Genomic DNA, 13,756 nt, shown 5'->3' on the forward strand with positions numbered 1-13,756 from the left:
AAAGACAATTCACATTGTTATTGTCCATTGCTAGACTAATACAAACGAATGAGGAAAAATATGATATTTTGTTTTTGTACTACAAGAAATTGAGAAATAAAATTTAATAATACATGATGTTACTCTACAATTATGGTCAAAATTATATGTTTTTGGGCCCCACATCCATCTACAGCTACTTGTTCGTTTATAATGATCTTTTAAAACAATGTTTACTCGATACCATTTCATTGTTTTTTAAGTGGCTGATGCAACATAGCTCATTCCATGGAACCACATTGGCCAAAAAGCCGGTCGAAATATTTGTTAATATTGTTATAAAATAAAAACACAGACAAAGCAAACTAAAATTTAGCAAATTAGCAGAAATATCCATAGAGATGGACAGCAAGCCAGACTGTCATTCACCCATTCATTTATTCCGTCAGCAAGCCAATTACATTTTTTTCACACGTTCGCATTTTATTTCTTCTTTTGTTCATTTATTTAAACGGTAATTCTATTAAATTTCCATAAAAATCAATTGTTTCTGGAAAACGTGCTACATTTTTATGAGTTTCTGATGATGAATATGGTGTTTATTTTAAAAAGTGCTCCCCTTTCCTGACAAGTGATTTTATTTTAAAAATGTGTGATTTATGACTGGGTGCAAGTGGACATATTAAAATAATTTCTTTAGAATGAAAAGGAAGTTTTGTCAAAATTTTATTTCTATAGAAAATTTTGTCACAATTTTATTTCTATAAAAAATTTTTGTCAAAATTTTATTTCTATAGAAAATTTTGTCACAATTTTATTTCTATAAAAAATTGTTGTCAAAATTTTATTTCTATAGAAAATTTTGCCAAAATTTTATTTCTACAAAAAATTTTTGTCAAAATTGTATTTCTATAAAAAATTTTGTCAACATTTTATTTATATAAAAACATTTTGTCAAAATTTTATTTCTATAGAAAATTTTGTCAAAATTTTATTTCTATAAAAATTTTTGTCAAAATTGTATTTCTATAAAAATTTTGTCAACATTTTATTTCTATAAAAACATTTTGTCAAAATTTTATTTCTATAGAAAATTTTGTCAAAATGTTATTTCTATAGAAAATTTTGTCAAAATGTTATTTCTATATAAAATTTTCTCGAAATTTTATTTCTATAGAAAATTTTCTCAAAAAAAAGTTTATAGGAAATTTTATTTCTATAGACCATTTTGTTAAAATTTTATTTCTATAGACCAATTTGTTAAAATTTTATTTCTATAGAAAATTTTGTTAAAAATTTTGCCAAAATTTTATTTCAATAGAAAATTTTGCCAACATTTTATTTCAATAGAAAACTTTGTCAAAATTTTATTTCAATAGAAAATTTTGTCAACATTTTATTTCAATAGAAAATTTTGTTAAAATTTTATTTCTATAGAAAATTTTGTCAACATTTTATTTCTATAAAAAAATTATGTCGAAATTTTATCTCTATAAAACTTTGTCAAAATTTTATTTCTATAGAAAATTTTGTCAAAATTTTATTTCTAGAGAAAATTTTGTCAAAATTTTATTTCTATAGAAAATGTTGTCAAAATTTTATTTCTATAAAAAATTTTATCAACATTTTATTTCAATAGAAAATTTTGTCAAAATTTTATTTCTATAAAATTTTGTCAAATAGAAAATTTTGGCAAAATTTTATTTCTATACAAAATTTTGTCAAAATTTTATTTCTATAGAAAAGTTTGTCAAAACTTTTTTCTATCGAAAATTTTGTCAAAATTTTATTTCTATAAAAAATTTTGTCAAATTGTATTTCTCAAGAATATTTTGTCAAAATTTTATTTCTATAGAAAATGTCTTCAAAATATTATTTCTATAGGGAATTTTGTCAAAATTTTATTTCTATAGAGAATTTTGTCAAAATTTTATTTCTATACAAAAGTTTACCAAAATTTTTGTTCCTATAGAAAATTTTGCCAAATTTTTATTCCTATAGAAAATTTTGGCAAAATTTTATTTCTATACAAAATTTTGTCAAAATTTTATTTCTACAGAAAATTTTGTCAAAACTTTTTTCTATAGAAAATTTTGCAAAAATTTTATTTCTATAAAAAATTTTGTCAAATTGTATTTCTACATAATATTTTGTCAAAATTTTATTTCTATAGAAAATTTCGTCAAAATATTTTTTCTTAGGGAATTTTGTCAAAATTTTATTTCTATAGAGAATTTTGTCAAAATTTTATTTCTATAGAGAATTTTGTCAAAATTTTATTTCTATACAAAATTTTGTCAAATTTTTATTCCTATAGAAAATTTTGGCAAAATTTTATTTCTATACAAAATTTTGTCAAAATTTCATTTCTATAGAAAATTTTGGCAAAATTTTATTTGTATACCAAATTTTGTCAAAATTTCATTTCTATAGAAAATTTTGTCAAAACTTTTTTTCTATAGAAAATTTTGTCAAAATTTCATTTCTATAGAAAATTTGCTCAATATTTCACTTCTATAGAACATTTGGTCAATATTTCATTTCTATAGAAAATGTTATCAAAATAATATTTCTATAGAAAATTTTGTCAAAATTTTACTTCATTGAGAAACGGATAGAGAGAAGTCCACCACTGTGATATCACAATTGACTGAATAGTCTAAGTGAGCCTGAAATATTGGACTTACATCATACTGAACCTAACCACTATAGCTAATGCTTATAGAAAAGAAAATGTTGTCAACATTTCCTATTTTTTTCAAATGAAATCCGAAATACTGATATAGTATCACAACTGAAGAACTAATGTGAAATCTATGTAGCTCAAAAAGGAAATTTCCGCCCCATGGCAAATTCGCTTTTGCACCAATTCTGCAGTTCATTTATAAAAATTTTGACTGCGTTTTTTATTTTACTTTAACAACGGTAAAAACAAATTTAAAAACTAATTTGAACTGATTCTCCAAGTGATTTTAGAAAGAAAATTGCCAAAAAAAAATATTCAAATGCCGAAATTTACGGCCACTTTAGCTGTTTTATGGTTAATTGTGTTGATTGATTAAGTAATCACTAACAATTCAACGTGCTGAAAATTTATGATGATATAAAAATGGTATTCATTATCCAATTTGTTTTGTTGTTATTATAATTTCGTGACTGATATCCATAGCATTGTTTGAATGCCTAATTGTGTCAGAAATGTTCCAAATATTCCTATGCACCACGAATATAAAGGGTGATTCTTTTGAGGTTAGGATTTTCATGCATTAGTATTTGACAGATCACGTGGGATTTCAGACATGGTGTCAAAGAGAAAGATGCTCAGTATGCTTTGACATTTCATCATGAATAGACTTACTAACGAGCAACGCTTGCACTTTCAGTGAATGGGCCCTAGAAAAGTTGGCAGAAAATCCGCTTTTTTATCGACAAATTTTGTTCAGCGATGAGGCTCATTTCTGGTTGAATGGCTACGTAAATAAGCAAAATTGCCGCATTTGGAGTGAAGAGCAACCAGAAGCCGTTCAAGAACTGCCCATGCATCCCGAAAAATGCACTGTTTGGTGTGGTTTGTACGCTGGTGGAATCATTGGACCGTATTTTTTCAAAGATGCTGTTGGACGCAACGTTACGGTGAATGGCGATCGCTATCGTTCGATGCTAACAAACTTTTTGTTGCCAAAAATGGAAGAACTGAACTTGGTTGACATGTGGTTTCAACAAGATGGCGCTACATGCCACACAGCTCGCGATTCTATGGCCATTTTGAGGGAAAACTTCGGAGAACAATTCATCTCAAGAAATGGACCGGTAAGTTGGCCACCAAGATCATGCGATTTGACGCCTTTAGACTATTTTTTGTGGGGCTACGTCAAGTCTAAAGTCTACAGAAATAAGCCAGCAACTATTCCAGCTTTGGAAGACAACATTTCCGAAGAAATTCGGGCTATTCCGGCCGAAATGCTCGAAAAAGTTGCCCAAAATTGGACTTTCCGAATGGACCACCTAAGACGCAGCCGCGGTCAACATTTAAATGAAATTATCTTCAAAAAGTAAATGTCATGGACCAATCTAACGTTTCAAATAAAGAACCGATGAGATTTTGCAAATTTTATGCGTTTTTTTTTTAAAAAAAGTTATCAAGCTCTTAACAAATCACCCTTTATAATTAATTCAAGAGATCAATGACCATCCAAATAAAAAAAATAAATAGTCTGTTAGATTTTAAAGTTAAAGGGAAACATTTTTATATAAAATATTCTCTAATGTTTTTTCTACAAAAACAAACACAATTTTTAGTTTTGCCAAAAATTTTCATAGAAACCAAATTTTGACAAAAAAATTAAAAACAATAAAATATTTGGCAAATTTTATTATAATAGACTCTTGACAAATTTTTCTATAGAAATTAAAATTTAACAAATTTTTTTATAAAAGTAAAATTTAACAAAATTTTTTATAAAAGTAAAATTTTGGAAAAATTTTCTATATACATAAAATTTTGGCAAAATTTTCTGTAGACATAAAATTTTGGCAAATTTTTCTATGGAAATCAAATATTAACAAAGTTATCTATAGAAATAAATTTTTGACAACATTTTCTATAGACATAAAATTTTGGCAAATTTTTTCTATAGAAAAAAATATTGACAATGTTCTTTACAGAAATAAATTTTTGACAAAATTTTCTATAGGCATAAAATTTTCACAAACTTTTCTATAAAACAAAATTTTCTATAGGCATAAAATGTTGACAAAATTTTCTATAGGCATAAAATTTTGACAAACTTTTCTATAAAATAAAATTTTAACAAAATTTTCTATAAAATAAAATTTTAACAAAATTTTCTATAAAATAAAATTTTGACAAAATTTTCTATAAAATAAAATTTTGACAAAATTTTCTATAGAAATAAAATTTTGACAAAATTTTCTATAGAAATAAAATTTTGACAAAATTTTCTATAGAAATAAAATGTTGACAAAATTTTCTATAGACATAAAATTTTGACAAACTTTTCTATAAAATAAAATTTTAACAAAATTTTCTATAAAATAAAATTTTAACAAAATTTTCTATAAAATAAAATTTTGACAAAATTTTCTATAAAATAAAATTTTGACAAAATTTTCTATAGAAATAAAATTTTGACAAAATTTTCTATAGACATACAGTTTTGGCAACATTTCTATAGCAATAAAATTTTGATGGAATTTTCTATAAAATAAAATTTTGACTAAATTTTCAATAAAAATAAAATCTTGACAAAATTTCCTATAGAAATAAAGTGTTGACAAAATTTTCTATTGAAATAAAATTGTGAGAAAAATGTCTATAGAAATAAAATTGTGAGAAAATTTTCTATAGAAATAAAATTTTGAGAAAATTTTCTGTAGAAATAAAATTTTGAGAAAATTTTCTATAGAAATAAAAATTTTAATACAAGTTTTATTGAAATAAAATTTTGAAAAAATTTTCGATGGAAATGAAATGTTTGACAAAATATTTTATGGAAATAAATTTTTGACCAAATTCTCAATATAAATAAAATTTTGATAAAATTTTTTGTAGAAACAAATTTCAATAGAAAAATTTTTACAGATTTATTTTATTTTTAAAATTGCTAGTCTGTAAGGATTGTAATCCATACACTTAAATAAATAAATAAATTTATGTTATGTACATACTTCAATTCTTTTATAAAACATTTGTCGGAGTTATTACTTTTGTTTTTGACCATTAGCAAAGTCTCAATCATCCCGTGACCATTCATAATTTATAGAAAATCTTAATAACTACACCTTTGTAAATTATTACCGGTCATTTATTGACTGTCTGAAATAATTTCGTTATGTAGTTTTTTTTCTTTCACTTTCAATGCATAGAAACTGGTTTGATGTGGTTTCTTTAAATCTTCTCTGACAACCACCTCATCAAATTTTCTGCTTCTCAATTTAAAAAGATAGATATTTTTGTTACGTCTACGTATGTATATCTACACTAGGTTCAAGTACAAATATTCAACGGAAAAAGAAAAACTACGTAATACTTCATAATCACATAGAAGAAACGAAAAATCACCTCATCATCATCGTCATTATGTGGTATGACGCTTTCCAAGATCTTCCACTGTGTGGTATAGCTTCATGGTTAACCAAGTGATGGTGATGATTTTGATGCTAATGTTGAGTACAAAGTACTACAACACATTCTCAATTCCACTTCAATTGACTTTAATTAAGGTTTTAATGTAATTTTTATATACATAGGTATATACATACATTCATATATACATACATAGATGGTATCATATCATATCTACATAGATATACTCTGTATAGATGTTTGTATGCATTGGTTTTCTGAAATTGTTATAATCAATTACCATCAGTGGACAACTTCGGGTTTGGTTCGACATTTGTCTCCATTGAAACCTTAAATTGAATAACACTGGCATATAGCTTACCCAGTCTATAACTAAGTCCATTGAGCTTGTCCATAGATCTATAGACAAAATTCTATTGATGCGAGGCTAATTGTGGGTGTAGGCTGAATTTCTTAGTCAATTGATTTCAATTTTTATTGTAAGTCTTTGTTTTTTTTTTTACGGATCATGACATCAATAAACATAAATCTCAAGTTTGTATTATTTTTTACAAAAAGAAAATCTATTTAGAACAAATAATTAAGTCGATAGGAAAGAGCTTAAGTCGAGGGGGGAAATTCGGGTTGCTGATACCACATGTTTGCAAAGTCATACTGGTATATATGCCAAACTACAAATGACAGTTAAATAATACATATGTATTGACAACACATTACCTTTTTATTAAGGCACCATAAACTTTAGTATTTGAGTTTATTTAAAAAGAAAGTTAGTTGCGATCCAAATAACAAAATTATTTGTAAAAATTAAATTTTGCGAAAATTTTCTACAGAAATAAAATTTTGCGAAAATTTTCTATAGAAATAAAAATTATTATAGCAATAAACTTTTGAGAAAATTGTCTACAGAAATAAGGTTTTGAGAAAATTTTCTATCGAAATAAAACTTTTGACAAAATTTTCTATAGAAATAAAATTTTGACCAAATTTTCTATAGAACTTAAACTTTACAAAAAATTTTTACAGAAATAAAATTTTGCAAAAATTTCCTTTAGAAATAAAATTTTCCAAAACAATTCTATAGAAATAAGATTTTTGAGAAAATTTTCTATGGAAATAAAATTTTGAGAAAATTTTCTATAGAAATAAGATTTTTGAGAAAATTTTCTATAGAAATAAGATTATTGAGAAAATTTTCTATAGAAATAAAATTTTGAGAAAATTATAATTTCTATAGAAATAAGATTTTTGAGAACATTTTCTTTGGAAATAAAATTTTGAGCAAATTTTCTATAGAAATAAAATTTTTGGAACATTTTCTATAGAAATAAGATTTTATTCGCAAATAAAATTTTCTATGGAGATAAAATTTCGAGAAAATTTTCTATAGTAATAAAGTTTTGACCAAATGTTCTGTAGAACTTATACTTTACAAAAAATTTTTATAGAAATAAAATTTTGTACAAGAATAAAATTTTACAAAAATTTCCTTTAGAAATAAAATTTTGTACAAGAATAAAATTTTACAAAAATTTCCTTTAGAAATAAAATTTTGCAAATAATTTCTATGGAAATAAGATTTTTGAGAACATTTTATATGGAAATAAAATTTTGAGAAAATTTTCTATAGAAATAAAATTTTGAGAAAATTTCTATAGAAATACAATTTTGAGAAAATGATAATTTCTATAGAAATAAGATTTTTGAAAAAATTTTCTATGGAAATAAAATTTTGAGAAAATTTACTATAGAAATAAAATTTTGGGAAGATTTTCTATAGAAATAAATTTTTCGAAAATAAATAAATAAAATTTTCTTTGTATAGAAATAAACGTTTGACTAAATTTTCTATAGAAATAAAATTTTGCAAAAAATTTCTATAGAAATAAAATCGTCGCAACCAAGTTGAAAAGAAAAAGGGCGAGAAATAAACTTTTGACAAAATTTTCTATAGAAATAAAATTTTGAGAAAATTTTCTATAGAAATAAAATTTTGAGAAAAATTTCTATAGATATGAAACTTTTAAAAAATTATCTATAGAAATAAAATTTTCATAAAAATTTCCATAGAAATAAAATTTGTAACAAAATTTTCTATATAAATTAAATTTTTTAATTTTTTTTTTTCTATAGAAATAAAATTTTGAGAGAAATTTTTATAGAAATGAAATTTTGACAAAATTTTCTATAGAAATTAAATTTGTGACAAAATTTTCGATAGATATACAATATTCTATATCTATCGAAAATTTTGTCACAAATTTAATTTCTATAGAAAATTTTGTTAAAATATTATTTCTATAGAAAATTTTATCAAAATTTCATTTGTATAGAAAATTTTATCAAAATTTCATTTCTATAAAAATTTTATTTGTATAGAAAATTTTGTCACAAAATTTATTTATATAGAAAATTTTGTGAAAATTTTATTTAAAAATTTAATTTATATAGAAAATCTTGTCACAAAATTTTCTATAGAAATTAAATTTGTGACGAAATTAGAATTTTTTATAGAAATACAATTTTGCGAAAATTTTCCATAGAAAAATTTGTTTTACAAAATTTCCTATATGAATAAAATTTTGCGAAAACAGAAAATAATTATTATGTAGAAATAAAATCGTCGCAACGAAGTTGATCTTTTCAACAATCTTTTCAAAAAGGTGAGAAATAAACTTTTGACAAAATTTTCTATAGAAATTAAATATGTGGTAAGAAATAGAATGTTGACAAAATTTTCTATATAAAGGGTGATTTGTTAAGAGCTTGATAACTTTTTTTAAAAAAAAAACGCATAAAATTTGCAAAATCTCATCGGTTCTTTATTTGAAACGTTAGATTGGTCCATGACATTTACTTTTTGAAGATAATTTCATTTAAATGTTGACCGCGGCTGCGTCTTAGGTGGTCCATTCGGAAAGTCCAATTTTGGGCAACTTTTTCGAGCATTTCGGCCGGAATAGCCCGAATTTCTTCGGAAATGTTGTCTTCCAAAGCTGGAATAGTTGCTGGCTTATTTCTGTAGACTTTAGACTTGACGTAGCCCCACAAAAAATAGTCTAAAGGCGTCAAATCGCATGATCTTGGTGGCCAACTTACCGGTCCATTTCTTGAGATGAATTGTTCTCCGAAGTTTTCCCTCAAAATGGCCATAGAATCGCGAGCTGTGTGGCATGTAGCGCCATCTTGTTGAAACCACATGTCAACCAAGTTCAGTTCTTCCATTTTTGGCAACAAAAAGTTTGTTAGCATCGAACGATAGCGATCGCCATTCACCGTAACGTTGCGTCCAACAGCATCTTTGAAAAAATACGGTCCAATGATTCCACCAGCGTACAAACCACACCAAACAGTGCATTTTTCGGGATGCATGGGCAGTTCTTGAACGGCTTCTGGTTGCTCTTCACTCCAAATGCGGCAATTTTGCTTATTTACGTAGCCATTCAACCAGAAATGAGCCTCATCGCTGAACAAAATTTGTCGATACAAAAGCGGATTTTCTGCCAACTTTTCTAGGGCCCATTCACTGAAAATTCGACGTTGTGGCAGATCGTTCGGCTTCAGTTCTTGCACGAGCTGTATTTTATACGGTTTTACACCAAGATCTTTGCGTAAAATCTTCCATGTGGTCGAATAACACAAACCCAATTGCTGCGAACGGCGACGAATCGACATTTCACGGTCTTCAGCAACACTCTCAGAAACAGACGCAATATTCTCTTCTGTACGCACTGTACGCATTCGTGTGGTTGGTTTAATGTCCAATAAAGTAAACTGAGTGCGAAACTTGGTCACAATCGCATTAATTGTTTGCTCACTTGGTCGATTATGTAGACCATAAATCGGACGTAAAGCGCGAAACACATTTCGAACCGAACACTGATTTTGGTAATAAAATTCAATGATTTGCAAGCGTTGCTCGTTAGTAAGTCTATTCATGATGAAATGTCAAAGCATACTGAGCATCTTTCTCTTTGACACCATGTCTGAAATCCCACGTGATCTGTCAAATACTAATGCATGAAAATCCTAACCTCAAAAGAATCACCCTTTAAATAAAATTTTGAGAAAATTTTGTAAAAATTTTGAAAAAATTTTGAGAAAATTTTGCAAAAATTTTCTATAGAAATAAATGTTTGCAAAAATATTGTGCAGAATTAAAAATTTCTTTAGAAAAAAAAATTGCAAAAAAAATCTATAGGAATAAGAATATGTTTTATAGAAATACAATTTTGCAAAAGTTTTCTATAGATATAAGATTTTTATAAAATTTTCTATAGATATAGATTTTTTACAAAATTTTCTATAGAAATTAATTTTGTCACAAAAAATTCTATAGAAATAAAACTTGTGACACATTTTTTTATAGATATCGAATTTTGACAAAATTTTCTATAGAAATAAAATTTTGACAAAATTTTCTATAGAAATAAAATTCTAACAAATTTTTCTATAGAAATAAAATTCAAACAAATTTTTCTATAGAAATTAAATTTGTGACGAAATTAGAATTTTTTATAGAAATAAAATTTTGCGTAAATTTTTCATAAAGGTTTTTTACAATTTTTTGTTTACAAAATTTTCTATAGGAATAACATTTTGCGAAAACTTTCTACGGAAAATAATTATTATATATAGAAATAAAATCGTCGCAACGAAGTTGAAAAAAAAGGGTGAGAAATAAACTTTTGACAAAATTTTCTATAGAAATTAAATATGTGATAAGAAATAGAATTTTGATTAAACTTTCTATATAAATAAAATTTTGAGAACATTTTCTATAGAATTAAAATGTGTGACAAAATTTTCTATAGAAATGCATTTTTGGCCAAATTTTCTATAGAACTTTAATTTTTAAATAAATTTTTGCAAAAATATTGTGCAGAATTAAAAATTTTTTAGAAAAAAAAATTGCAAAAAATTTCTATAGGAATAAGAAAATGTTCTATAGATATACAATTTTGCTAAAGTTTTCTATAGATATAAGATTTTTACAACATTTTCTATAGAAATTAAATTTGTCACAAAAATTTCTATAGAAATAAAATTTGTGACACATTTTTTATAGATATCGAATTTTGACAAAATTTTCTATAGAAATAAAATTTTGACAAAATTTTCTATAGAAATAAATTTTTTAAAAAAAATTATATAGAAATAAGATTCTAAAAATTTTTTCTATAGAAATTAAATTTGCGACGAAATTAAAACTTTTTTAGAAATAAAATTTTGTGAAAATTTTCCATAGATTTTTTTTACAAAATTTTCTATAGGAATAAAATTTAGCGAAAATTTTCTACGGAAAATAATAATTATTATTAGTTTATTTTAAATCATAATAAATTATGAAATAAATACAAAATAAAGGTACGAACAACTAAGGTTTTCGACCTAGGAAAATAATTTTAAGAAAATTTTCTATAGAAATTACATTTTGACAAAATTGATTCGCCAATTGTCCCAACCTAACTTTATTATAATGACAAATCACATCTCTAGATAATTACTAATGTTATATATCTTCTTTTTATTTTAGGCCATTGCATGCTATACCCCCAAATTTCTATGGGATAAATTTGAAGGTGGTCTTATGCGTATGATTGTCATGGGTTTAAATATCACAATTTGCACCCGAGAAGAAAAAGAAGCAAAACGTGATGCCCTACTGGATTATCTAACCAAACATGTGAAACGCCACAAGATGTACGCCATACGTTATTGGTTATGTGAAGCGCTGTGTCTGATAAATATCATTATTCAAATGTATCTGATGAATCGTTTCTTCGATGGTGAATTTTTATCTTATGGTACACGCATAATGCAATTATCCGATGTACCTCAGGAGCAAAGAGTTGATCCCATGGTTTATATCTTTCCCAGAGTAACTAAATGTATATTCCATAAATATGGTGCATCAGGATCATTGCAGAAACATGATTCGCTATGTATATTGCCATTGAATATTGTCAACGAGAAGACCTATGTATTCATATGGTTCTGGTATATGATATTATTGCTTCTATTGATTGGTTTGATTACATTCCGGTAAGTATTTTAAGCTTGTATAGAGAGTGGTTCAATCGTAATGTCCAATGATTGATGGCGATTTTTTATAGCCACTTCCAAATAAAATTTTGTTTAACAATCCAAAAAACTTTTGAGTTAAAATTTAACTTCATTTTGCTATTGTAATGGCTCAATGGTTAGCATTATGGTTGAATCACCCTATATTAGAAAATTAAGTAAAAAATTAAATTAATTAATTAATTTTCTTTTTTCTTTTGCAGTGCCTTTATGCTTCTAATGCCCAAGTTCCGTCCTCGTCTATTGCATGCTAGAAATCGCATGATTAGTTTGGACACTTGTCGCACCCTGTCACAGAAGCTGGACATTGGTGATTGGTGGCTTATCTATATGCTGGGCCGTAATTTGGATCCCGCCATTTACAAAGAAGTTATGACTGAATTCTCTAAAGAAATCGATCCTTCAAGATATAATCGAGCCAAGTGATTTTCCTCTGTGTGCCCATGAAACAAAAAACAAACAACCTGCCCTGGATGTATCCCTGGATGAACAACGACCTTTACTAAATGAAAATCTAATTCTAAAAGCAAAATAAAAACCTTTGCATGAATGTAGTTCTGTGATTAAGTTAATTAATTATTCTATGTATTTGTCTTTGTTTCCAATTTTTGATAGATAATCCTATTCTTTCTTCTTCCCTATGTACAAGCATAAGTAAGGAATTAGAAATCCTTTATCTATTATACTCGAGCAGCTCTCTTTTTTAATATTATATCATAAATCACAAAAAATTGGAATAAAATCCTTGACTCTTTTATTGTTCTAATAAAAGAGAGAACCCATAAAATGATTATAAATTTTAAAACAATGATCACAACTCTTTTTTATAATAAGAAATACAACAACATTTAATTATATAAATCTCTATAAATATATATGTATGTTTTAGCTTTTAAGTTATAATACAAAAAAATATTAGTTCGTCTTTAAAATAATATTGATAATTTTAATTAAAAAGAAAAACATGTTCGTTTTGTTACGCCCCCAATGCTTGTGTTTTAAAAGAGTCTCTTTCTATAAAATAAATTTTTTGTATAAATATTTTTTTTTTTAATAACAACAAAGATGAAAAACTGAAAATGAATAAAGCAAAGCATTTATACTATATGGAATAGTTTTTATAAACCGTTTTTAGTGAAGTTTATTTGTAATTTATTTTTAAAAAAAATAACAAACACAAATGACATGCAAAAACAAAGGATCAACAAAATTGTTTAAATAAAAACAAAACCCTATTAACACCTTCTGAAAGGAGTTTAGTGTTTAATCTAGATAAACATTTATGACATGGGGTAGTGAGGCAGAACTGATTATTTGAAAGGCAATAAAGGGGAAATGATAAAATTAAAAATTTTCAATAGGATGATGGGTAAATATCGGTTTCCGGATATTTTATGTTTATCTGACCGAATTATCTTCTCAGACCGATTGATTGTCGGGTTTCGTGAAAATCTCATTTTCGATGGACAGGTAAAACATTTGTTTTCATTACCACAATAACCGGCATTCGTTTCTAATGCGCTTTACAGACTATCAGTTATTCCGGACGGAATGTCGGTGTTTGTAAAGAATCGTACAATGTGACGG

At 25.5% G+C, this 13,756-nt stretch overlaps 1 protein-coding gene across 2 annotated transcripts in view; it reads left to right on the plus strand.

The window, feature by feature from the left end:
• ogre (optic ganglion reduced) overlaps positions 1 to 13,420 on the plus strand; it is a 91,083-nt gene extending 77,663 nt beyond the window's left edge. For both annotated transcript variants that reach the window (XM_075300825.1, XM_075300824.1), the window contains exons 4-5: positions 11,622 to 12,130; positions 12,373 to 13,420. In XM_075300825.1, coding sequence (XP_075156940.1) covers positions 11,622 to 12,130; positions 12,373 to 12,595 — 732 coding nt within the window. In that variant the 3' untranslated portion in view covers positions 12,596 to 13,420. The remainder of the gene's footprint in view (positions 1 to 11,621; positions 12,131 to 12,372) is intronic.
• The last annotated feature ends 336 nt before the right edge of the window (positions 13,421 to 13,756 follow it).

Source organism: Haematobia irritans, chromosome 3 (genome assembly GCF_050003625.1).
Source record: "Haematobia irritans isolate KBUSLIRL chromosome 3, ASM5000362v1, whole genome shotgun sequence".
In the NCBI taxonomy this organism is placed as follows: domain Eukaryota; kingdom Metazoa; phylum Arthropoda; class Insecta; order Diptera; family Muscidae; genus Haematobia; species Haematobia irritans.